Source organism: Hippocampus zosterae, chromosome 9, assembly GCF_025434085.1.
Source record: "Hippocampus zosterae strain Florida chromosome 9, ASM2543408v3, whole genome shotgun sequence".
Classification (NCBI taxonomy): domain Eukaryota; kingdom Metazoa; phylum Chordata; class Actinopteri; order Syngnathiformes; family Syngnathidae; genus Hippocampus; species Hippocampus zosterae.
In genome coordinates, this window is record NC_067459.1 from 24,050,455 (window position 1) to 24,075,341 (window position 24,887).

At 43.7% G+C, this 24,887-nt stretch overlaps 1 protein-coding gene and 1 long non-coding RNA gene across 6 annotated transcripts in view; one reads left to right on the forward strand and one right to left on the reverse strand.

Annotated features, from left to right (window-relative positions):
• LOC127607702 (plasma membrane calcium-transporting ATPase 1-like) overlaps positions 1-24,887 on the forward strand; it is a 57,960-nt gene that overhangs the window by 21,584 nt on the left and 11,489 nt on the right. For 3 of the 5 annotated variants that reach the window (XM_052076281.1, XM_052076278.1, XM_052076276.1), the window contains exons 2-19: positions 3,884-4,269; positions 7,953-8,150; positions 9,309-9,566; positions 9,645-9,770; positions 10,612-10,737; positions 12,235-12,270; positions 17,134-17,307; positions 18,771-18,985; positions 19,872-20,114; positions 20,285-20,526; positions 20,677-20,914; positions 21,139-21,318; positions 21,403-21,490; positions 21,565-21,671; positions 21,913-22,104; positions 23,704-23,917; positions 24,223-24,434; positions 24,581-24,688. In XM_052076281.1, coding sequence (XP_051932241.1) covers positions 4,074-4,269; positions 7,953-8,150; positions 9,309-9,566; positions 9,645-9,770; positions 10,612-10,737; positions 12,235-12,270; positions 17,134-17,307; positions 18,771-18,985; positions 19,872-20,114; positions 20,285-20,526; positions 20,677-20,914; positions 21,139-21,318; positions 21,403-21,490; positions 21,565-21,671; positions 21,913-22,104; positions 23,704-23,917; positions 24,223-24,434; positions 24,581-24,688 — 3,153 coding nt within the window. In that variant the 5' untranslated portion in view covers positions 3,884-4,073. The remainder of the gene's footprint in view (positions 1-3,883; positions 4,270-7,952; positions 8,151-9,308; positions 9,567-9,644; positions 9,771-10,611; positions 10,738-12,234; positions 12,271-17,133; positions 17,308-18,770; positions 18,986-19,871; positions 20,115-20,284; positions 20,527-20,676; positions 20,915-21,138; positions 21,319-21,402; positions 21,491-21,564; positions 21,672-21,912; positions 22,105-23,703; positions 23,918-24,222; positions 24,435-24,580; positions 24,689-24,887) is intronic. The other 2 variants (XM_052076280.1, XM_052076279.1) reach the window with 1 other exon arrangement.
• Positions 8,402-8,850, reverse strand: LOC127607758 (uncharacterized). The gene is made up of 2 exons (XR_007964135.1): positions 8,765-8,850; positions 8,402-8,507 (listed from the first exon to the last, which is right to left on the reverse strand). It is a non-coding gene; the product is annotated as an uncharacterized LOC127607758 (long non-coding RNA).

Here is a 24,887-nt window from a genome sequence, read left to right on the forward strand (position 1 = left end):
CACCGGAGATTGAAATTAAGTCGTTGCTTCTTCGAAGTATCTACTCTCAGCTCTTCCGCAAGTGGATTTCTTTTGCCGTGTCTGTGAGCTGAAGCCAGATACAGTGGCTGTCTCCACGTTCAAAGGCCGCCTCTTCCGAAGACCGTATTATTCGGCCCGCATGACTTCCGGGGCAGGCCGTCTGGATGTGCTTTCCGAATTCGAGAACGGCATTCAAAGGCTCCTCCGCATGTAGCCTCCGTTGATTTGCGTAACCCGTGGCAAATTTGGACAGGCTTAATGTATATTTGGACACCGCGTTCGTTCGAGTCGCGCCAGAAGTGACGTCATGCGGCCTTCGGGGGACATTTTGTTGTCAATCATGCAATGAATCCACTCAATTCTAAAAGTATTCACTTCCTCTTCCTCTCGTCTGTGTTTTCATGGCGGATCCATTGGCCAATTGCATTTGTTGGACTCGAATAACCCCGCAAGCATTAATGCAGACGTAAATGACAGAAAATGCATCGATAATACAAATACGAAATGCTGCACGCATTGACTTGGCCTGGGCTGACTCATCCCTCCATTGATTTCAATGAGGGCCAACGTCCACGTTACTCCACTTTGACTTCTTTTGTCCTCGGTGCACTTCGAATTTGGCAGCCATAGTAAATCTTTGTTAATGTTTGACAACCCTAATGTCACGTAATCACATCGTATTTAATGTGAAATTTTAATTTACGCTGCACAGCGGTTGGCAGATAGCATGCGTCTAAATTTTATGCACGTCTTGAAGATTCCCCGATTCTGCCGTCAGGTCACAATTGTACCACTTGGTAGAAGAAAATGGGAATTGCGCCACCTGAAGCATGCTGCGTAAATCCTAGTGTGTGTGCGTGTGGGAGTGTGTCCTTGTCCAAGTATTTTCCATGAGGCACAAGCACTCACTCAGTTGCTTGGTGCAACAAGGGGAACGAAAAAAAAAGTTCCTTTCTGTGTGTGGAGGGTGTGGCCAGCAGGGAGTTTGCAATTGCATATTTGGATCGTGAGTACAAGTGTGTGTGTGTGTGTGTGTGTGTGTGTGTGTGTGTGCAGTCAGCAGGCTTCTTGCTGCTTTAGTATGCAAAGCAGGTGTGTCTGCAGAGGCTCAGAGAAGAAGAGGAAGAAGGGGAGCTGCAGTTGAGCAGAAAAAACATGAATGAACACTTTGGACACTTGGAAAATAGACATAATATATATGATAAGATAAGATAAGATAAGATATCCTTTATTCGTCCCACAATGGGGAAATTTACAGCCTCCAGCAGCAAGAATGTATGTAGAAAGAAGAAAGGAGAAAGAGGAAAAAAAAAACAACAACAAACATCTTTCAATTAAATACAATATGAACACAAACGGATAAAAAAATTATTATTATGATTGTATGATTGTAATTTTATTCATTTTTTATTATATATAAATATATACACAAACGCATATGTGTGTCTGTACATACTTTACGTTGTGCAGATTGGGCTTCACACAATTAGGATTTGGGGCGCCAAACACTGATCAGTGAATTAAAAACAACAAAAAACTATCTTGCAGGGGTTTGGGACATAAAAACAGTCAAAATTCATAGAGAATTACCGCCCATTGAAATGCCTTGGTGAAAAAAAATAACTTGCCGTGAAAAATTCTCTAAAAAATGCTGATAAATATTCAACACATTTTTTTTTTCCACTTTTAAATGTCATTTTTTTTAAAACAAACTTTTTTTTCCCATCGAAAAAAAGAGTCTGCACTGTTCCACAAACAACCCCGGGGCAAATCTTGCCTCTACCCTGCCATACGAAGCTTTTCTCTTCGTTAAGATGTCTCACTTTGACGTGAAAATGTGCCGATGTGGCAAGGTATCCACCTTTTGGCACATTGTTGCGGCAAATCCGGACATATTTCCACGTGTTCTGTGTGGATTCGGCTACATAATCAAAACGCCAAACTGTCGTGTCAAATTGACGTTTTCAGCAGTGCAGGAATGTTCAAACGACGACAAAACGTCAAGCTAGAAATTCCACCGTATTTTATTTTTGTAATACCGGGTGGGTGAGTCCACATTGGGCAAAAGGTGGGCGTCCTGATTATTTTACTTTGTGCCTTTTATGACAGCGAGCTGCAAGCTATTTCACCTTTGGAATCAAGTGGGTGCGGTCGACTATTTGAACAAACAACTATTGGGAGGTGTGTGTCTTTAGGCGTGCGTTTGTGTGTTAGTGCAGAGTTCATTTGTGTGACACCACCCACAGGTCCGTGTGGCAGTCGTCTTTTTTTTTTTTTTTTTCCTGATCTAGGTTGTTTTATTTTGCATGGCTAATTCTCAAAAAATATCATTCAGCGGTGGCCATTTGTCAAATGCTTCCTATCAGTCCTTCTCAAAATGGCTGACTGGAAGTTAAAATTCGGGACAGTTTTTGTGCCTCCTGTTTTAGTAAAGATTTTCACCCAATCTCATGTCGATTGGGAAGAAATGGTGTCAGGGACCGATTATTTATTTATTGGTTTTATTTATTTATTTTTCTTGACGTTTTCCGGGGTATGCTGGAAGTGTGTAGCAACTGCTTCAAAGCAAAATGCCGAACTTCCTGTTCAGCTTTAAGGGATCGTTGAAACTGTTTTTTTTTTTTTTTTTTTTTTTTTTTTGGTGGGTTCTCTTATGATTGATGTCTACCCATTTCATGACAACTGGTGAAACTAGTGTTAGGGTATTTTTTTTTCTAACTTTTGTCAAAGAATCATAGAATTGCTTTAACCCAAAATGGCCGACTTGTTAAATTTTGGAAATGGGTCCTTGAGACTTTTTTGTGGGTCCTGTTATGATAGACATGTCCACTCAGTTCATTGTGAAATGAATAATTTGACCTGTTTTACATCCAGATTTGAACAACGCGTTTCTCAGTTGTGTTTTGAACCTGAATTTTTCGGTGACCTAAATCCCAGTTTGCTTGTGGACGACACCATCGGCAAAAAAAGCATCTCAGGTCGCAACGAACCAAAGTGTCTTTCATGACTCGTCTACGCCGATGCTGTTGCATGGTCGCCATTCAATCGACAGCACGACTTCCCATAATGACCCACTGATCACAGCCCTCATCAGTGGATTTGTGTGTGTGTGTGTGTGTGTGTATCCCACTAAATAGTGGCGGGCAACTGTGTTGAAACGTTTGATGAGCTCTTAGATCGTCTGCGGTGATGGGCTGAAATTTGTGCACGCACTTTGTTGATGATCGCGTGTCCAAACTTCTCGTTTTGATGCCGTTGTGATGGAGAAGCAGTATTACTTCCTACCGCTTGCTGACACTTCCTGTTCTATCTGGATTTATCGTAAAAAAACAAACAACAAATGGAAAAACATTTGGGGGCGGAGCTAGGGTTAATAAATACAAAACACTTGCGGTAGGGCTAGCCAATGACTCAATTTTATTAATTTAAATGTATTTGTTATGATTTTAATCTTCCTCCCAAATTAGCATAGCTGCAGACAGAGAACAGTTAGTTGATAAAAGCAGCGTTCTGCTCGTTACCATCCTATTCATCGTGCGTGTTGACAATGTAAAAGATGACATCTTGCTTAAAATAATGGGAGGGGCTATTTCTGTGCTGGGGGGTGGTGCTGATGTGTTGGTTAGCAAGGGAAAAGTAAAATTCACTGCAACCAAAACACATGGGGACAAACATTCCACACATCAACCCCCCCCCCCCCCCCCCGCCCTCCAAAAAAAGTGTGGTTTTGCCTCAGGCTGCAACTAACAATTATATTAATAATTAATTGAGGACTAGAATATTTTTTTTATGATTCAAATTAATGATTTGTTTGCGGTGCTTCAGCTCGTCTTCTCATCCATTCTACTTTCTCTGTTCACAGCGACAACAGCCGAACATGTTTATCGCCGTTTCCATGGTAACCCAGAGGAGCATGCCTGTCCCAGTGAGGAGTTAAGCTGCGAAACTACAGTGCCCTTAAATACGCATCCATTGAAACACCCCCCCCCCCCCTTCTTCTCTCGACTTTTTTTTTTTGGACATTGGAGAGACGCTAACGGAGGATCGCCGACATGGCCAACAACACAGCGGACCACCCTCCGGGGAACTCGGTTGCCGATGGCAACCACGATGGCGACTTCGGAGTGACGGTGAGCGACCTGCGAGGACTCATGGAGCTACGCAGCGGCGAGGCCGTCAACAAGATACGAGACGACTACGGCGACGTGCAGGGCATCTGCAGACGCCTCAAAACATCCCCCATCGAAGGTAAAAACGCTAAGTCGATGCCTAAATAACGAAAAGTTTCGTCCAATGCAGATGACCCAAACACGCATCGCGCTATAAGCAGGGAACGGCAGCAGCAATGAAAATATTTGTTTACATTCTGATAATTCTACTGAAGACGATATGAGTTGGCCGACATGATTTTGGACCAACCCCCAAAAGTGTTGTGCAGCCAATGTGATGCCAGAAAATGGCCGTGGCATCGGGCTGCTACTTGTTCTTTCTTGTTCTTGCCGGCGGCGCTGTCATCGTCATCAGCATCAACTTTGATCCTCGTGCGTGCGGGCGTGTGTGTGTGTGTGCTGACCGCTGGTCCATTGCTGGATTGAAATTAGTTCCAGGCGGCTCCCTTAATATCTCCATAGATCATTGCGGCCTTCCGTTTGGCAAATCAGCTGCCACACCACTGCCGACTTTCGTTGCACGAGCAAGTACTTCTTTAAGATTTAAGAAAACCTTTATTTGTCTCACAATGGGGGAATTCCCAATTGACAGCGCCAAAGTTATGAAATCCAAAATTATGAAATCTTAATCCTTATCTCTATTTTTTTATGAAAGTTTTTCCTAATTGAAACGTTTTAAAAATCCATTTTAATATTTTAAATTACAAATAAAGATATGTCATTTGTTTTTTTTTCAGAATGAACATGTTTCAATGTCATTCCGTTTTTCCAAAATTGACTTTATTTTGTGTTTTTAACGTGGATATTTTGAATTTAAAGGATTTTATCTTATTTGTTAATCATCCTAGCTTATAAAAAATGTTTGTAATGAAGCTACATTTACCCCCCAAAAATTTCAGAAATATATTTTCCACATTAGAGGATATAGGTATTTATTTTTGTTTTTTAATCATTTTTATGTTTACCTGATACATTTAAAAAAAAATATTTTTGCGTTAATACAATGCTAATACTGATTAATACATGTGATTGACCCTAGTCACCATAAACATGATTTATACTTATTTTCCACCCCTCCCAAAAAAAAAGTCATTTTATTTCTTGAATTTTTAAAAACGTAAAGCGGTTGACTTTCTTATGCATGTGCAGATCGGTCATGTTATGGACAAATTGAATTGAGAAATTGTGTATTTCTACAGGCCTGATTGCAAAAATGAGGCTGAATGAAAGCATGCATGCATGCATTTGTCGAAATGTGGTTAAAATAAAATTTGGTGGCGTGTTACAGTGCGACAGCCCGCTCCGAAGCGACAGCGCTTCGCACGCTTAAATTGAACAACGCACGTGAAGTGTCAGCGTGCACGTTTCATCTTTTTTTTTTTTTTTTTTTAATCCACCATTACATTTTTGATGTCTTGTGAAGCGTCCGTCTGAAGCCTCCCTGGTGGTCGCTGATGTTCTTTTCATCATGGCCTAAAAAAAAAAAGAAAAATCCAAAACGTGTGAAGTTTTTTTTTTTTTTTAATCCTTGCAGCTTTTGTCACAATCTGATGCGAGACGTGGCTTGTCAGCTAAAAATAAAATGGCTATTTTAAGAGTTATCCTGTCAACAAAATGACAACGGCATGTGAAAAAGGTTTTGATTATTATTATTTTACTAGCGGCGGCCCGGTAGTCCAGTGGTTAGCACGTCGGCTTCACAGTGCAGAGGTACCGGGTTCGATTCCAGCTCCGGCCTCCCTGTGTGGAGTTTGCATGTTCTCCCCGGGCTTGCGTGGGTTTTCTCCGGGTGCTCCGGTTTCCTCCCACATTCCAAAAACATGCGTGGCAGGCTGATTGGACGCTCTAAATTGTCCCTCTGTGTGAGTGTGAGTGCGAATGGTTGTTCGTCTCTGTGTGCCCTGCGATTGGCTGGCAACCGATTCAGGGTGTCCCCCGCCTACTGCCCGAAGACGGCTGGGATAGGCTCCAGCACCCCCCGCGACCCTAGTGAGGATCAAGCGGCTCGGAAGATGAATGAATGAATGAATGAATATTTTACTAGCGGCTCATCAGCTAGTTCCTGCGGAAGGCTGGTAAGGTGGGCTTTCGGCCCACAAAAGTGTTGTTGCTTGGTTCAACTTTTTGTTCATCTTCATTGCTTCTCGCCAAAATAAAGAGATGTTTAGCTCTACTAAATAACTAACAATTTCATTGCAATGCTTGTGGGTAGACAACATTTTTTCGCAAAGATGCCCGCGCCATCGTAGTGAGCCACTGCCTGAGCGGCGCAGTGGCGGCGCGCAGCGGCGCGGTGAAGTAGGTACGTTTTGAAAAGGGACAGACGGAAGGACAGACCGCGTGCGGGACGACGCGCAATATATATATAGCTTTTTATTTTCAAAATAAGACTTTTGCGAACATCTGCTTTTACTTTGTTGCACAAAGAAGAAGAAAAATGAATAAAACAATGAATGAAACCACTTTCTGAAATACACCTGAAAAGCTCTCCTATGTACTACAGAAACACACACACACACACACACACACACACACTTCAGAAACATACAAGCTCGGCGTTTCGTGTGGCATGTGATGTTTAGATGTTTTCTGGTGAGAGAAGTTGGTTACTGATATGAGATGTGTGATGTTGGTCCCAATAAGTGTCTTTCTCTCTCTCTTTCACACACACACACACACACACACTGACCGCACAGCCCGAGCTGGTCTCCAAAGCATAAAAGCATCGAGCCGTGCAACGTTTTCTCGTATCGCTCGGAGCCTTGGCGGAGGTCGGCTCTCATTTGTCCTCGCCGTGCTGAAAGGCCAGATCTTTTTTTTTTCTTTTTTTTTTTAACGGAAGCTTTCTTTCTTTCCTTCCTTCCTTCCCGGAGGAAGACGACGAAGACGGCGGGTGTCTTCTGTACAGGTTACCATGGCAACTGCGGCCATGTGGACATCTATCACATCTGCTTTCTTTTCACCGACAAATTACAAACGCCCACTCCAAAAAGTCACACTCCAATTTGGCTCCGCCGCGTTTTGGTGTTCATGGCGACAACCTCCACAGCGCGTGCACACGTTTATGTCGCGCGTCGCCGCATGTGGCCGTTTTGACGTCGCCGGCAAAAGAAACGAGCGTTTAGCCAAGAGGAAATTCACTCAAAGCAAAACAAACGCGTTTCCAGCCAATTCAGACGTGATTCAGGGCCAAATCATTTGATCGGGAAAGAGTTCAGATGTTCAAAGTTGAGTTTCAAGTCAAGGTTCGGATTTCAAATCTGGGTTAGCATTTCCGAACTAAGGATGGGGCTTCAAATTAGAGTTTCAATCCAAGGGTTCTGACCGTGGTCATGTGACTGCCAAGCTCCATTTGAATGATGGAGGCCCGCTCTTGAAGCAACGGCGCACAAACTCCATTCATGCCTTCGGGCTTCCGCGCGCGGTCACGTGACTCCTCGCGGCACGTTCTCTCGTTCTGACACGTTAGCTCATCTGGCCCCGAGGGCTCTCGTGTCCCCCTTGATTGAGTTGAGCGATGGTCTGACGAGTGTTTCGAGTGTCATCCAGAGAACGAGCGGCCTGCTTAGAGCCGAGGTGTTGCCCAGCACCGGATTGCATATCTGTGGGCGGTGTCCCACAGGGAAGGCTCGAGTCAGACTCAAGACCCTCATTTTGGACTCTGGACTGCGCGTGGTGTCGGATTGTGACATGAACTCGAGCAGCCGGTTGCAAATCTTCATTTCAAGTCGAGTTACTAAAACTTGTTCCATCCAACCGCAGGTCTCTCCGGGAACCCCGTTGACCTGGAGAAGCGACACGCGGCATTCGGGAAGAACTTCATCCCTCCCAAGAAGGCCAAAACCTTCCTGCAGCTGGTGTGGGAAGCCCTGCAAGACGTCACGCTCATCATCCTGGAGATTGCCGCCATCATCTCGCTGGGCTTGTCCTTCTACCACCTGGAAGGCGGAGACAGTGAAGGTCCGTTTGCCGCTTCGAGAGCTCTGCTCGAGGCCTACTGCAAAACTTTGACTGGAACCTGACATTTTGAACATGTTGGCTCCCGGACAAGTTATCATTTTACTCTTATGTCTATTTTTTTTAATCCATGTTAAAAAAAAACATAGCTATTTTAGCATCACACCTAATTTAATCTATACCTTTTGTACTGTTATCGCTACGTGTTAGATACTATAGGTATGTTAACGCAGGTCAACAGCAAGCCAAACTCATTTATTCATGAGCCAGGAAACTGAGCGTCTTGCTCCTTTATTACGGTCTTCTTGACGGCGTACAGTGAACAACTGTGACATCGACTCAATGAATTGCAGAGTGAAACTGAAATGAACAGATTTAAAACATGCATTAATATTGCGTACACAAATCGTCAGGTGTTTAACAAGGACATAAATACAGCTCAAATGTGACAAACAACGATAAACAATGCATTTTCGCAGCACCTTCGCATGCTAATTAGCTTGTTAGCACCGATTTAGCATTGTCGCTACGTCGTTAGCAACACTCTAAACTAGCGAATTTCCAATAACAATCTCTGAAACACATTTCTAAATAATGATAAACACGAGCAGGCTTACAGCCATTGCTTTCGAAGGTGAAACGAAAGGAATATAACTCAGGAGGACCAGTTGCAACGATCACGGTCACGCTTTCTGTAATGAGTTGTCTGTTGAAACATGACGTCTGCTACCCACAATGCACCGCGATAACTAAACGAATATTCTAAACGGAATTACTATTAATGAAATGACCCAAAACTTTTACTGTGGGCAGAACACCTTTCATTATATATATTCTGCAGGATTATATTTCAAATTTAGCATTTTACTGTCATGTTAGCAATTTTTGATAATGATATTTTATGTTAACTTGGGGCAGTGGCGCATACTGCCCCACGCAGTCGAGAACGGACGAGAAGATCAGATCGTGGCATACATTCAACTGGCAATTAAACTACCAAAATGGTAATTCGCTATACGCTATAATGTAAAAAATGAGAATAATGCTGTTAGCGTATTTATTTATTATTATTGTTTTATCAAAATGGCATTTCCCTTGGTAACTCGCGTCCGAGTGCTCCACACAGCTGAATTGAATTTAAAAAAAAAAAATTTCTCCTAGCTTGTGGCCAGGCATCGGGCGGCGTGGACGACGAGGGTGAGGCGCAGGCGGGCTGGATCGAGGGCGCGGCCATCTTGTTCTCGGTCATCATCGTGGTGCTGGTGACGGCCTTCAACGATTGGTCCAAAGAGAAGCAATTCCGAGGCCTCCAGAGTCGCATTGAGCAGGAGCAGAAGTTCACCGTCATCCGCAAGGGACAAGTCATACAGATCTCCGTGTCCGAGATGGTGGTGGGGGACATCGCTCAGATCAAATACGGTACGCAAAACCCGTGTCAGTATTGGAGCGAGCCTCTTTTGAAACGGCATCTGATGTTCTTGTCTTGAACACCCACAGGTGATCTCCTGCCAGCTGACGGCATTTTAATCCAAGGCAACGATCTGAAGATTGACGAGAGCTCCCTCACCGGAGAGTCTGATCACGTTCGCAAGTCTCTGGAGAAAGATCCGATGCTGCTGTCGGGTGAGTTTGAAGGCGCAATGCCGCAAAAAAACGCAATCAATTCTGAGTGTGATCCCAGAAACAAACAAACATTAAAAAAAAAACTCAGGGCCTACTAGTAATGCAGAGCGATGCTAACCATCAAACAGGAAATGAAAGTTTATTGGGAATTGTGATGGGCGAGCACTGATATCAGGCCAATGGTTGCCTTATTTCAAGCTATCTGGCATTGGATAAATCTTTCAGTGCGCGCTCCGAGCATATTTCCGGACACGCCCAAATTCAAATCAGAAATAATACCAGACTACAGGACAGTCCCGGTATATAAAAGCCTTTGTGTTTTTTTTTTTAGGTTGCTATTAGTGCCAAAGTTGTTCTCTCTCGTTATATATTCATTCATTCATCTTCCGAGCCGCTTGATCCTCACTAGGGTTGCGGGGGTTGCTGGAGCCTATCCCAGCTGTCTCCGGGCAGTAGGCAGGGGACACCCTGAATCGGTTGCCAGCCAATCGCAGGGCACACAGAGACGAACAACCATTCGCACTCACACTCACACCTAGGGACAATTTAGAGTGTTCAATCAGCCTGCCATGCATATTTTTGGAATGTGGGAGGAAACCGGAGCACCCGGAGAAAACCCACGCAGGCCCGGGGAGAACATGCAAACTCCACACAGGGAGGCCGGAGGTGGAATCGAACCCATTACCTCTGCACTGTGAAGCCGACGTGCTAACCACTGGGCTACCGGGCCGCCCTCGTTATATATTAGCCTGCTAATTGTTAACATTATTGTGGTCCAGTAGCTAGCTATCTTGCTACTTGTTAGCATGGCGATACTAAAGGGTGTCTTCTTGCTGGGCAGGGACACACGTGATGGAGGGCTCGGGCCGGATGGTGGTGTCGGCCGTGGGCCTGAACTCACAGACGGGAATCATCTTCACGCTGCTCGGTGCCGGCGAGAACGACGAGGAGAAGAAGGCCAAGAAAAGTATGAATGAGACACACACACACACACATGAAAAACAACAACTAAAAACACCACCAGAACATCAAGAATGTTTCTTGTGCTCATTTGCAAGCGACACAACTTGACACAAATGACCTGATATGACTTTTCCAGCTGGCTTTACATTCAACCCTTAGTAGTCATGTCTCCAACGTAGCTTATTTACATCATATTTAATGTGCGCACACTACTAAAGTAGCATACTTATGTCATGTTTTTTTTTAATTGTTAAAAAATATGTTATTCTATACACCTCTAATGTAATATTTACCTCGTATTTGTGTACAAACGGGCATATCAGTTTATATTGCAGTTGATGTACAGTATGTACCTCTGTGACAGAATATACATTTACTGTTCGATATAATATAGATTTACACGAGATGTAATGTACTCTACAGCGCCAGCTGTAGTGTAAATCCAGTAAGGGGAAGTCAAGAATGTGTATTCGGAATGAGCTACCATGTAATTCACCTTACACGCGACTTTGTCTTTTGTCAGGTTGACCAATCATCAGTCATTGCTGTGCCATTGCTGTTGAATGAATGAATGAAATAATCCACGGCCCCCTTTGTTAAAACACACGCCACGAAAAAAAAAATGTAAAGGAAAGAAAAAAAATGTTTTGAAAAGGATCTCGGCGTGTACACAAAGCGAGCGGTGTGATGCTCGGCTACAGTCCGGGGGAGCTGGCGACCGCTCTTTTTTTTTAGTGTTTGTGATCATGCTCGCTGGTTGTTTTGGATTTTCTGTCTGCTCATTTGTTTCCTTGGCCAACGTTTGAGTTTGTCGGGCATTCATTTAGGAAGGGGATGAATGGACCAAGTCAGTACAAAGACGGACACGGTCTGCCTCAAGTTTTTTTTTTTTTTTTTAAATGCATTTAACACACAAAAAAGGGCCCAATTTAACAGCAGTATGATATTTCCCAGGTGTATTCATAAATTGCTATTATTTTTATTTTAAAGGAAACATCTTCATGTGTTTGTCATTCATTTATTCATCAATAAAAAAAATCCATATAAATTAACAAAATTTAGCGCCATAATTACACCCCCCGACCCACAAATTTTTAAACAATTTTGGAACACACACATTTTTTTTGTGCATTTAGAAACTGAATTTGGTATTTTCTTGTGTAGTCTCTGTGTGATATTAAAATTGGTTTGATGAACCGAAAACTTTCCATATGATACATATGCAAAGAACACGGAAATCCGATTTCACAGCACTGTAAATATATTTTTAAAACTTTATTGGCAATCAAAATTAACTCTTGATGACGTTATCATTTGCGACTGGCTAGCTTCAGTAAAACGCAGCAGCCCGCAGTGTTCCCTCTCCTCTGATTGGTCCATTCCTGCCAACAAGACACACACACACACAACACACACGGCAGGCAGTGTTTGAAGTTCTCCTTCAGTTTGATTCTTTTGATCCATCTTCTCAGCATTCCGCCCTCTCTCTCTGTCCGAACAGGTAAAAAACAAGGACCCCCCGAAAATCGCAACAAAGGTAACCCCCTCCATTCATCCACCTGTCGCTCTGTCCCACCATCCTCCCTCTACCTCGTCCCCCCCCCCTCCCTCTCTGTCATCTCCATCCAGAGGCAGGCGGGGGTGCTCCTTCTTTCTGTCTCGCTCTTGCTCTTTCTCTCTCTCTCTCTGATTACAAACGGGGCTGTTGGCTCGCTCTACCCGGGTGCAACTCTCAATCTTTTCTGCATTTGCTATTGTCTTGGTGATGATTCATTTATTTCTTGCGGCTTCGCTCGTTTGCTGACGCGCCCTGCAACAACATGGCTCCTAACGGAGAGGAGCTCGCTCGCTAAAACCACAGTCCGTGTTGCCTACTTAATAGAGTTGCAGGAATTATTCGATTAATCGACATCTAATCTGTGGTCAGATTACGCAACAACATACACTTAATTGTTGTGTGAAACCTTGTTGAAATTTAAAGCTCTCCAACTTTCAGCCTCGCAACGGTAAATATTCTCCAATTCCCTGAAAGCAGACAGGTTTTCTTCAAAATAAGACATTTGCAAACATTTGGTTTTGGGATAAAAACTAGCATTTTTTCCCCAACATGTTTTGGATTCTGTTTGAGGTACAGCCTTGCCTTTAGAGACAAATGAGTGACACTTGAATTTTTCGTGATAGGAGAAGTCATTTGACTTTGACTTGTGAGCACAAATTTGAAATGCGAGCACTTTATTGTGGAAGTAAACAAAAAAACACAATTTTGCTACATGCTACCCAGCCTACAAGAATGGCATGCAAGCTAAATGCTAACAAGAATGAAAAATGCCATTGACATGCTAACATTAGTATTGATGTTTGTGGTTTTACAACACTTGGAGAGTTATTTGAACACAAATGGCCGAAAAACACATGACGGCAGATAATATAACCGTTCGCACAGGCATGTGGTCTGTATCCTCGACGGCAACGGAATGAGTAGTCGTTGCGGCTGCCTTGAGTGGCCAAGACAAGCAGATCAGAAGGAGCAGCGCATTAAATTGAATGCAGCATTAAGCAAAGCAAGATGTTTCGATAAAAGTACAAGTCCAAAGTTGATGCTATGGGATTTTTTTTTTCTTGTTTTTGTTGTTTTGTTTTTGAACCCAAAGCTTGTTTGGTATCAGGAGAAATCAAGCTAATCCCACGCGGAGAAACATAAAAAGCAAAACTTGTTTTGAAACATGTCATCATTATTTGCGCTTTCTACAAATGAAAAGGGCATAAAATGGAGATGAAATCAGAATCAGGCAAAGAAGAAAAAAACATCGTAACGTGATTTTATCTGCAGCCGCGTAATCCTGTCTAGGGTGAAAATGACGCATACCTCTGAGTGATAATGTGCTGCTTGTGTGCTGTTTGTTTCTGATGTCATAGCTGCAAGCTAAAAAGCACACTGGCTTGTTTGTGATCGTGCAGGTCCCGTGCAAGGTGGCGCGAGCGCGCACGCACACGCAGGCACAGGCGCGCGCAAATCTCCTGTGGTTTGAGCATCTGCTGCCACTTGGGTGCTCGGTGAAAAACATAAATCCATAAATCAAGCTTGCCTACTTGTAGACATGCATCCACTTTTTTGTATTTGTGTTTTCACATCATTAGCTTCTGTTAGCCTTGTTAGCTTTGCGTTAGCTTAGTTGCTTTGAGCACTGTTGTGGCTTGCACACGACGCTCTCGGTCAAACTACGATGCCCCCTGGTGGTCAAAAGAGGTAATGCTGCAGGGTTTGTCATCCGCCCCCCCCCCAAAAAAAAAACACAGGTAATCTAATACTGCACACTATTTAATTTTAAAGTGTACTTCTTAAGAAAACTACATTTGTTTTGATTGTTAAACATTTTTTTCAATTAAATAGTCAAAGAACTGTATTCAAATGAAGTACAAGGCATTTTGTTGAATCATAATGTGTAGCTAAAGCTAAAAGTTTTGTTTTTAAAGTTATGTGGAAAATAAAGATTCATAAAAGGTACAATTAGTTTTAAATAGGTATTTAAAACTGGACTCTCTCTCTCTCTCTCTCTCTCTCTCTTTCTCTCTCTCTCTCTCTCTCTCTCTCTCTCTCTCTCTTTCTCTTTATATGTGTGTACATACATATAAAAATTACTGCAAAATCCATGGGAGTTGCACCCTGGCAGCAAGATGTGGGCTATGCGTCTTTTTCTTCTTGTTCTTCTTTGCAGGTTGTTACTCAGGACTTTGATGTTGTCTCGTCATGGTGGTCTTGCTCCTCTTTTTCCTGTCCTGCTGCCCCTTCGTCTTTTCCCCTTCCTTCTCTTCTTCCTCCTCCTCCTGCCACCCATCCGCCCATCCCACCCAGCTGTTGTGGTTCTGCATCGCTGTGGTTTTTCGGGTGGTCCTTTTTCAGTTTGTCGTCTGTTTGTGGACTTGCTGTCGTTTTTTCTTTTTGATTGTCCGGCCCCTCCCCCCCACCCCACCCCCACACCACCACCACTGCACATACACACACACACACAAATACACCCACACACACACACACATGTCCCATGATGTAATCGTGCTGTGATTGGTCGGTGGGTCTCAGTGTCAGTTAGTTCCATGTCGTGTGCTGGGTGAAAGTTCCACCGCTTCCTGGTTTGAAAGTCAACCTCTCCAGCGTCATCATCTTGGGGACGTGTTGTGTTTTGCCTTTTATACATTTTGCCAAACGGAAAACCAATCTGTCAATCATGCGTGTCAACCAACGGGATTGATTTATGGCCGCCGATAACTTTATGCCCCACGGTAAAACAATGAGGAGGATTCAAAAACAAAAACTCAAAGGTATCAAGGTCCACATGCTTTTATTGTTGAGAGGTTGCAGTTGTTTTATGAGGGGTTATTAATCCTTTTGTCTTTGATTGTTTTATTAGGGGTCATAAATCAACCTTTTTTTTTTTTTGACATCAAAACCATTCCCTTCTCAGGGATGAAAGCACTTTGAATTTTGAAATACTGTCACCACCAAAACAAAGTGCCACACATCAGCGGAAGAATAAAAGAAATAAAAGCATAATTCAAGCAAATTCAATATAGTACAATACGGTAGTACTGTATATTGAATAAAACACGCAAACAAGCTTTGGGAGCTGAATTGAAACATTTTTGTGTTTTATGGCGAGTTATCAAACTTGGACAAGCTCCTCCCACACACGGTGACATGAACGTTTTGCAATTTGGTCTAACATTTTGGAATTTGGTAACAATTTGACGAAATATCTACGATGAATTCCTCAGTGTCTTTCAATACCTGGAAAATGGCAAACAGGTCCCTGACAATCAAAATGTTACATTTCCTGTGGGTTTTTTTTTCTTCTTCTTTGCACCGCTGCTCATGCTAAACATGTCTACCAAATTTCATGTTGATACATGAAACTTGTTTCAGGGGCTGGAATGTTAAAATAGTAATGAAGAGACAAAAGTGATTGCAAGAGGGATTTGGACCAAATGACCAAATGAATGGCTACTTCAAACCAAAGCGGCACATTGTCTAACTTTTTTGTGGGTCTACTCATGATAAACATGCCCAGGGAATTTCATTCTGCTAAGTGAAACAGGCTACGGGGGTTGAATTAAAAAAAAAAGAAACTGTACCGTCCTAAAATCAATATGCCACACCGAAAGAAAACCCAAACATCTGTTTGTTTTGTCACATAAATGTGTACAAAATCAGTCGCGTTAAATGTCGGCAATCATTTCCCATGAGCTGCCGTAGCATCTGAATGAGCTTTTCAACCTTAACCAGTCAGCGGCAGATTAACTTTTCGGCGAGCAGCGGTGCATGCTGGGTAGCGGCTCAATGAAACGCATCCGCCAGATGCAAATAGGCTGTTTTGCTTATGCAAATGAGGCCAAGACTCCTCGTCAGCTTTCGGAGCTGCCAGTTGAGCTCTCACGTGAGGCAAATACACACTCTCTGTGTACTGTCATGTCGTGCCGGGGGTCAAAAACACTTCCAGGCCCACGGACCTCCCATAATCCCCACGCCAATTAACCCTTAGTCCTCTGTCCTGAGCATTTGTGTCCACCTCCCACCCTCCCCCAAACCATTTTTAGCTTTAATAAGGTCAATGTCATGAAACGTCCCGAAGGGATTTTGTCGTTTCCAACCTCATCTCTTCAAATATTATCAAATATCAATGATGCACTATTCACATCACATTGTATCTTTCCCATGTGGTACAGTATACTGCGCGGAACGCCACTTTGTTCTTCATATAATCATGCACGCAATCGATCGCATACTTACCACGTGATGAACCCACTTTACATGTTCTACATAAAGCGCATTTGACAATAAAGACGACCTTGATTGACATTGTCATTTTTCTTCATTCGAAAGGCTTCATATAAACGTCGGTGGTGATTTGGGGGCGGCATTGATTTGCTTCGACCAGTAAATTGAGATTGGTCAGGGAACCGATGGAGTCGTGTGTGAAGTTGAATGCTCTGTGTTGTAAGCCGCTGTAGTGTGTGTGTTGCGCTTCATCACAATCTGGTGTGTGTGTGTGTGTGTGTGTGTGTGTGTGTGTGTGTGTGTGTGTGTGTAATACAAGTTGTACAAGCAACTGTTGATTGTTGTCATGATGTAAGCTCCTCTGCGCCCTGAAAGATGAAAAAGGACGCGGGGCCACCACGTCGTTGCAAAAAGCTGTTGCTTCTCTTCCTCCCTGCAAAAAAAACAACAAAAAAACCCCCCAACATAAAAAAACATTTATCGTCTGTTTTTAACCTCTCTAACCTTTTCTCTACCTTTCGTCCTCACACCCCTCCTCCTCATCATCTTTCACATGTTCATCCATGTCCTCTTTCCTTCTCCCCCCCCCCCCCCACCCCATTTTTTCCCCCTCCCCAACCCTCCTTTCAGCCAAAACCCAGGATGGCATCGCGTTGGAGATCCAGCCGCTTAAGAGCGAGGAGGCGGCCGAGTCGGAGGAGAAGGAGGAGGTCAAGCCGGTCAAGAAGGTAATCGTGCCCAAGAAGGAGAAGTCGGTGCTGCAGGGGAAGCTGACCAGACTGGCTGTGCAAATTGGGAAGGCCGGTGAGGAACTTGCAAAAAAGCACGCAAAACACTTTTTCGCCAATTAATTATTTAAATTCATTCATTCATTCATTCATCTTCCAAGCCGCTTGATCCTCACTAGGGTCGCGGGGGGTGCTGGAGCCTATCCCAGCTGTCTCCGGGCAGTAGGCGGGGGACACCCTGAATCGGTTGCCAGCCAATCGCAGGGCACACAGAGACGAACAACCATTCGCACTCACACTCACACCTAGGGACAATTTAGAGCGTTCAATCAGCCTGCCACGCATGTTTTTGGAATGTGGGAGGAAACCGGAGCACCCGGAGAAAACCCACGCCGGCCCGGGGAGAACATGCAAACTCCACACAGGGAGGCCGGAGCTGGAATCGAACCCGGTACCTCTGCACTGTGAAGCCGACGTGCTAACCACTGGAGTACCGTGCCGCTTAATTATTTAAATACCATGTAGAAATGACAAAAATGAGAAATGACCTACTTGGGGGGTGGGGGGGGGGGGGGCTATTTTACAGTATTTCTACCTATAAAATAACACTTTCGCTAATAGACAAATAATGATAATAAATGTAATTCTATTTTTTAATGACAATTATTTTTGACCATGCAGTGTCCCAATTTTCTTTTTGCTTTCCACTTTTTTTTAAAGTGATTTTGTTCTATTTGTGTTTTTGTTTTTTTATAAGCAGCTGCTAGTTAGCTAACATGCTGAGCCGCCTAACCTAATTGCGGATGACTCCCAATAAATGTGTGCATGTTGCTATAAAAGCTCACAAAGCGTTCCGGCGAAAGCTGGGTCACCAGGCACTCACTTTTATTGGATCTCCCTTTTTTTTTTTTCCTTGATGGCAGACGCCATTCATCCCGGAATTGACACACTTTTTAAATTGACCTTAATTTTCATTCACCTTCACATCGGGAACTTATTTAAATTAGGATGGAAACATTTGGGGCGGAGCGATGAAGCTGAAAAGTGCATACGCTGTCTGTTTTCAATCCATTTTTGCGAACCAAAACAGCAGCATGTTTGCAATCATTTCAAATTTGGAGTTTTAAGATGATTTTTTTTTTCTCCATAAACAATACTTACATTTTCAATGTCCAATATTTTATATGTATTATAGTACTCTATTTTTTACTATTCTACCAGCCGGATATATCAGAAAAGAAATCACCTCCATTTCCAATGTTTTTATTATTACGATGTTAAAATATATCACATTTTATTTCATTGATATTTTTCTTAATACATTTTTTTTCAAAAAAGAAAAAAGCAAAATGTACATTCTGCATATTTTTTTTTTAACTGATTAAAAAAATATTTTGAAAAATATGAAAACTGATCACAATGTTATTTTTATTTTGACATTTTCTGGAGGAGGGCAAATACTTCCTGTCAGTCAGTCAATGCAAATTATGACATTATTATTATTATTGTTGTTGTACTTATTGTTGACATTGTGCACAGGCCTGATCATGTCGGCGGTGACGGTAATCATCCTGATCTTGTACTTCGTCATCGACACGTTCGGCATCCAGGGCCGGTCGTGGACGTCCGAGTGCACGCCCATCTACATCCAGTACTTTGTCAAGTTCTTTATCATCGGCGTCACCGTCCTGGTGGTGGCCGTCCCCGAGGGCCTGCCCCTGGCCGTCACCATTGCGCTGGCCTACTCTGTCAAGGTTAACACATTCATCGTAATTATGATTAATAATAACCAGGAAATAAAGAGAATTTACGTGTTGCATATTTAACCCGACCATGTTAACTTTAAGTTAGCTTGATGCTAACACACGCTGGGAAACACAACAGACTAGCTAATGGAATTAGCATTTATGTTGCAGAAGTTCCATGTATTTAGGCAGTTTTATATTTAAGCTCGCTTAATGCTAATACATGCCAGGAAACACAACAGACAAGCTAATGGAATTAGCATTTATGTTGCAGAAGTTCCATGTCTTTAGGCAGTTTTATATTTAAGCTCGCTTAATGCTAATACACGCCAGGAAACACAACAGACAAGCTAATGGAATTAGCATTCATGTTGCGGTTGTTCCATGTCAAGACAATTAATATTACTCCTGCGTAGTCGCGACGATCGTCTTCTGTAGCTCATTTAGTAATGAATTACACGTACTTAATTCTCTGTTGTTCATCAATAATTGAATATAAAACAAAGAGAATTTTCATTGTGTATTTCACGAAACCACATCAGCATGTCCGACAAAAGGTTGATGCTAACACATAATGGGAAACACCATAGACAGACGAAAGAAACTAGCATCGAGGTTACTATAAACCTTTCAACGAGCAAATGCAAACAGAGCACATAAAAATAATATGAATAAAATGTATTGTTATTATTATTATTAAGCGCCTTTCAAGACACCCAAGGACACTTTACAATAACAAAAAAAACACAAAACAATACAGTAGTCACAGGCATATGTTCTTTATGCGCTGCTAATGAATAATACTGCTGCTTGTGGTGTGAATCTGGTGCGTTAGCTTCATTTAAAAAGCGGTGGTAACCGTCGGCTACATCTAACCCCGGCGTCCATCTTGTAGAAAATGATGAAGGACAACAACCTGGTGCGCCACTTGGACGCGTGCGAGACCATGGGCAACGCCACGGCCATCTGCTCAGACAAAACGGGCACCCTGACCATGAACCGCATGACGGTGGTGCAGGCCTACGTGGGTGACACTCATTACAAGACGGTTCCCGAACCCACTGCCATCAAGCCCGACACCTTGGAGGTCCTGGTCAACAGCATCTCCATCAACTCGGCCTACACGACCAAGATCCTGGTGAGGAGGACCAAAAGCTACGCTAAGCTAATGTAGCAATGGAATTAAAGTTTTAGCATAGGCTGAGGGTGTGGGTCATTTTTGATTAAAACACTTGGGAGGTGGGGGGGGGGGGCGTTGTTATTCCTGCTCCTTCAAACCGATTCTTCATTTCGTCCTTCTCCTTCCAGCCTCCAGAGAAGGAGGGCGGCCTCCCTCGCCATGTGGGCAACAAGACTGAGTGCGCTCTCCTGGGTCTGGTTCTGGATCTAAAGCGGGACTACCAGCCCATCAGAGACGAAGTCCCGGAGGAGAAGATGTACAAAGTGTACACCTTCAACTCCTCACGCAAATCCATGAGCACCGTAATCAGGAACTCCAGTGGAGGATTCCGCATGTACAGCAAAGGGGCGTCCGAGATCATCCTCAGGAAGTGAGTGTGTCTGTGTGTGTGTGCGCACGTGTGTTGGAGGGTTTTAGTTGGGTGGGTGAATGTTTCATCGGTGTATGAGATCGTTTCGGTCGTGAGTGCCGGAGTGTTTTTGTAGTTGGCGTGAGAGCCTCTCTCTTTGTCTCCCTTCAGGTGCTCACGTATCCTGGGCTCGGATGGTCACCTGCGCGTGTTCAAGCCCAAAGATCGCGACGAGATGGTGCGCAAGGTGATCGAGCCGATGGCCTGCGACGGCCTGCGCACCATCTGCTTGGCCTTCCGCGACTTCCCGGCCGAGGGCGGCGAGCCCAACTGGGATGCCGAGAACGAAATTGTCAACGACCTCACCTGCATCGCCGTGGTCGGCATCGAGGACCCTGTCAGGCCTGAGGTGCGAAGTTTACACATTAGACTTAATGTACTTTATGCTACATTTGAAGTACATTAAGTCGTTAGCGGTCTAGCGAATTTTAGGTACGACCTAAATATCGTACATATACCACGAGTACTCTAAATATGATGTAAATACGCTTGACATTGACTATGATGCACATGTGCGACGTGAGAGGCATATAAGCGACGATTGTTCTGCCAATATCATCCATTTGTGATCAGGTCCCCGAAGCCATCGCAAAGTGCCAGCGTGCGGGTATCACGGTTCGCATGGTGACGGGCGACAACATCAACACGGCGCGGGCCATTGCCACCAAGTGTGGAATCCTGCTGCCCAACGAGGACTTCCTGTGTCTGGAGGGCAAAGAGTTCAACCAGCAGATCCGGAACGACAAGGGCGAGGTGGGCGGAGCCCCAACATGGACCCTATAGTGTGATAATCACCCCAGAACTGGAAATGGATAGCATTTTCTTTGGCTTTCATAGGTCGAACAAGAGCGTTTGGACAAAGTTTGGCCCAAATTGCGAGTTCTTGCCCGTTCGTCGCCAACTGACAAACACACACTGGTCAAAGGTGGGAGTCGCATTAGCGTGCTAATAGATGCTAATTAGCATGTTGTTGCTGAGGATCTCATGCTTGCTGTTCAGGTATCATTGACAGCACGGTGGGCGAGACCCGGCAGGTGGTGGCGGTGACGGGAGATGGAACCAACGACGGGCCAGCGCTCAAGAAAGCAGATGTCGGATTCGCCATGGTAACCGTTCAGTCTAACCATTCCACAAAATGCAATAAAATGAGCGTTTGTTTTAAATGTATTGATATCGATAAAGCCATAGGATGCCAGAATTATGAAACGTTGGTGACATCATAGACGAACATGGATGGTACAGATGAAAAGCTCATTTCCAAACATTGTCCAAGGATGCAAATGGTGTCGCTGGCTAGCATTTTGTTGTTGCCGTGGCCCGGTTGAACTTGTCACCGCTGGCCACCAGGGCATCGCTGGTACGGACGTGGCCAAGGAGGCGTCGGATATCATCTTGACGGATGACAACTTCACCAGCATCGTGAAGGCGGTCATGTGGGGAAGGAACGTCTACGACAGCATTTCCAAGTTTCTGCAGTTCCAGCTCACCGTCAACGTGGTCGCCGTCATCGTGGCCTTCACCGGCGCCTGCATTACACAGGTAAGACCAGCACACGCTGATTGGGACTGGAATGTCCTTGTGCCAGGGTATAGGTTCAAAAATACTTTGTGTGCAGCGATGGCTGTTTGAAAGTGCTCGAGAAATACAGTTGAGTTGAGATTGTTTACGTTATTAGCATGAGTTTAGATTTATTTTTTTTTAATCCGTATTTCAGTTCAATTTCAGAAAATGAACCAAGCAAAAATTACATTAAAGTTAAATTTTAGATTTGGCCTCGGTACAGGTATTTCATTAAAAATATATACCTGTATGTATATATATATATATGCACATTTTGGGGGATAAAATGCCAATAAATTCACACATGAAAAAAAAAGGATTTGAGAAAAGATTTTAAATTCATAACTACCACAAATCGATTTTTTTGTATCAGCATTTGAATGTATTCAGAAACTGATTTTCGAAAATCAGAAAAATAGTTAAAATACAACCACATTAATAAAATAAAACCACATTATAAAATACAAATACTTTGAAAAACTGTTCAATTTGTTCCAGGGTCTCGGAATTACAAATCCAATAATGGATTCTCAGGAAAAAAAAATAGAAAACGGGCAATGTGTGTAAACACACACCGTATCAATGCAATTGACTCAGCAATAAATCCAAGAATATATATTTTAACTCACAAAAACAAATGCACACATTTAACTGATTTGTTTTTTCCACATTTATTATTTTTACAACACCTACAATTTTTTTTTAATGTTTTGGCTTCATTTAGTTTTTGAAAAAATATTAAAGTGCACCCAAAACTGTGAGTGTAGAAGAAAAGTCACTGTCGTTACGTGCTTTTATTTCCTCCAAAGACTTGAGAAGCCGCTTCCTCTTTGAACGTTTGCATTGTCGTCTGGTGTGAGTTGTTCCCGCCGCGCTGCGCTGCGCTGAGCTTCCATTTTGGGATTACGCCGATGGTTTGAGGCATTATCTTAGCCTACTTTGTTACGCCGGCTGCAGCAGGCTGAGAGTTGCAAGTTATCGCTCCTGCCAGCTGTCGAGTCTTTCAAGTATTTTTTTTTCTTAATTGTGTCAGGAGTTCACTTTTAGCAATTACAGTCACATTATGACACATGCAAAAAAAAAAAAATAAAAAGACAAAGATAATTACGATTTATGTGTTTAAAACAACCACTTAAGGTTGTCTTAATCAAGTCCGTTTATTTTAATGTGACCAAACGATGCAAAACGCCAGTGGCGGAGCAAATGATGCGAGCATCACTTCATAGTCTCTGAAGTTGCGACTGTCGCCGTCTGTTTTTCTGTATTCTACTGCCCCCTTGTGGCCAAGGCATGTAGACCAGAAGGAGCCGCACAAAATCCATTAAATTGGATGAAAAAAGTTTTGCTTCTTTGCATTCTATTCAATTAGGTCATTGTTTGTCATTATACCAGTTAAATGAACAAATGACAGCATGAATGTTTTTTTTTCTCCTGGGTCCCCCTTATACCCCATTTCATGGTGGTAACTTTGACGGAAAAATCAATGAAAAGCAGGTTTTGATTGGCTGTGTGAACAGGGGGCTTGAAGTGTGATTGGCAATTTACTTTTTTTTTTTTTTTGGTTGTTGCTTTGTCTAGGACTCACCGCTAAAGGCGGTGCAGATGCTGTGGGTGAACCTGATCATGGACACGTTGGCGTCGTTGGCCTTGGCCACCGAGCCGCCCACCGAGTCGCTGCTCCTGCGCAGGCCTTACGGGCGTGACAAGCCGCTCATCTCGCGCACCATGATGAAGAACATCCTGGGGCACGCCGTCTACCAACTTGTCATCATCTTCACCCTGCTCTTCGCCGGTCAGTTCGGGGGCAGGGGGACAAATGAGATGCTGTTTTTCCAGGCCTGTCTCATGCAAATGTTTTGCCGAAGAGAAAAAAAAAAATCATTTGTGTTTATGAATCCTTTTTTTTTTTTTACTAACATTAGCATACTGCTGACATTTTTTTGTTATGACTTTCAAGCAAAAACTTTCTGATGGTGACAATCGGAATATTTCTCCCCCCCAAAAGGTTTTTGGGCTGTTTACTGCAAGCGTTAGTTGAAGTTTAATGTCAAACTAAACCTCCAACAAAGAGATTGAGTCATGACGTATCCCATCCAGGCGAGAAACTGTTCGACATGGACAGCGGTCGCAACGCTCCGCTGCACTCTCCTCCGTCCGAGCACTACACCATCGTCTTCAACGTCTTCGTCATGATGCAGCTCTTCAATGAGATCAACGCTCGCAAGATCCACGGCGAGCGCAATGTCTTTGAGGGCATCTACCGCAACCCCATCTTCTGCAGTGTCGTTCTCGGAACCTTCGTCCTCCAGGTGAACTCCGCATAAACTGACTGTGCCGCAAACAAATAGAGAGAGAGAGATGCAGTATATATTATGTGGGGGAGGGGAGGGGGTGCATCCCTTTGCGCTCATTTCGTTTGTGGTTTGACTTGCTGCCCCCTTGTGGTCCCGCTCAGATCATCATCGTCCAGTTTGGCGGGAAGCCCTTCTCATGCACAGCGCTCACCATCGACCAATGGCTGTGGTGCGTCTTCATCGGCGTGGGCGAGCTACTGTGGGGGCAGGTAAGCGCACCACCATCGTACCCACCTCCACACACACACACACACACACTTTGTGGTGGTGGCGACCAAACTGTTGCCATCACAACCACCGCCATCGCCATGGTAATGAGCTCGGCACATGAAAGCGACGCCCGGGGGGGACTTCGGGGGGCTGGATGCTGCAGATGAACCCGGCGTACACGTCCCTCGGCGAATATGC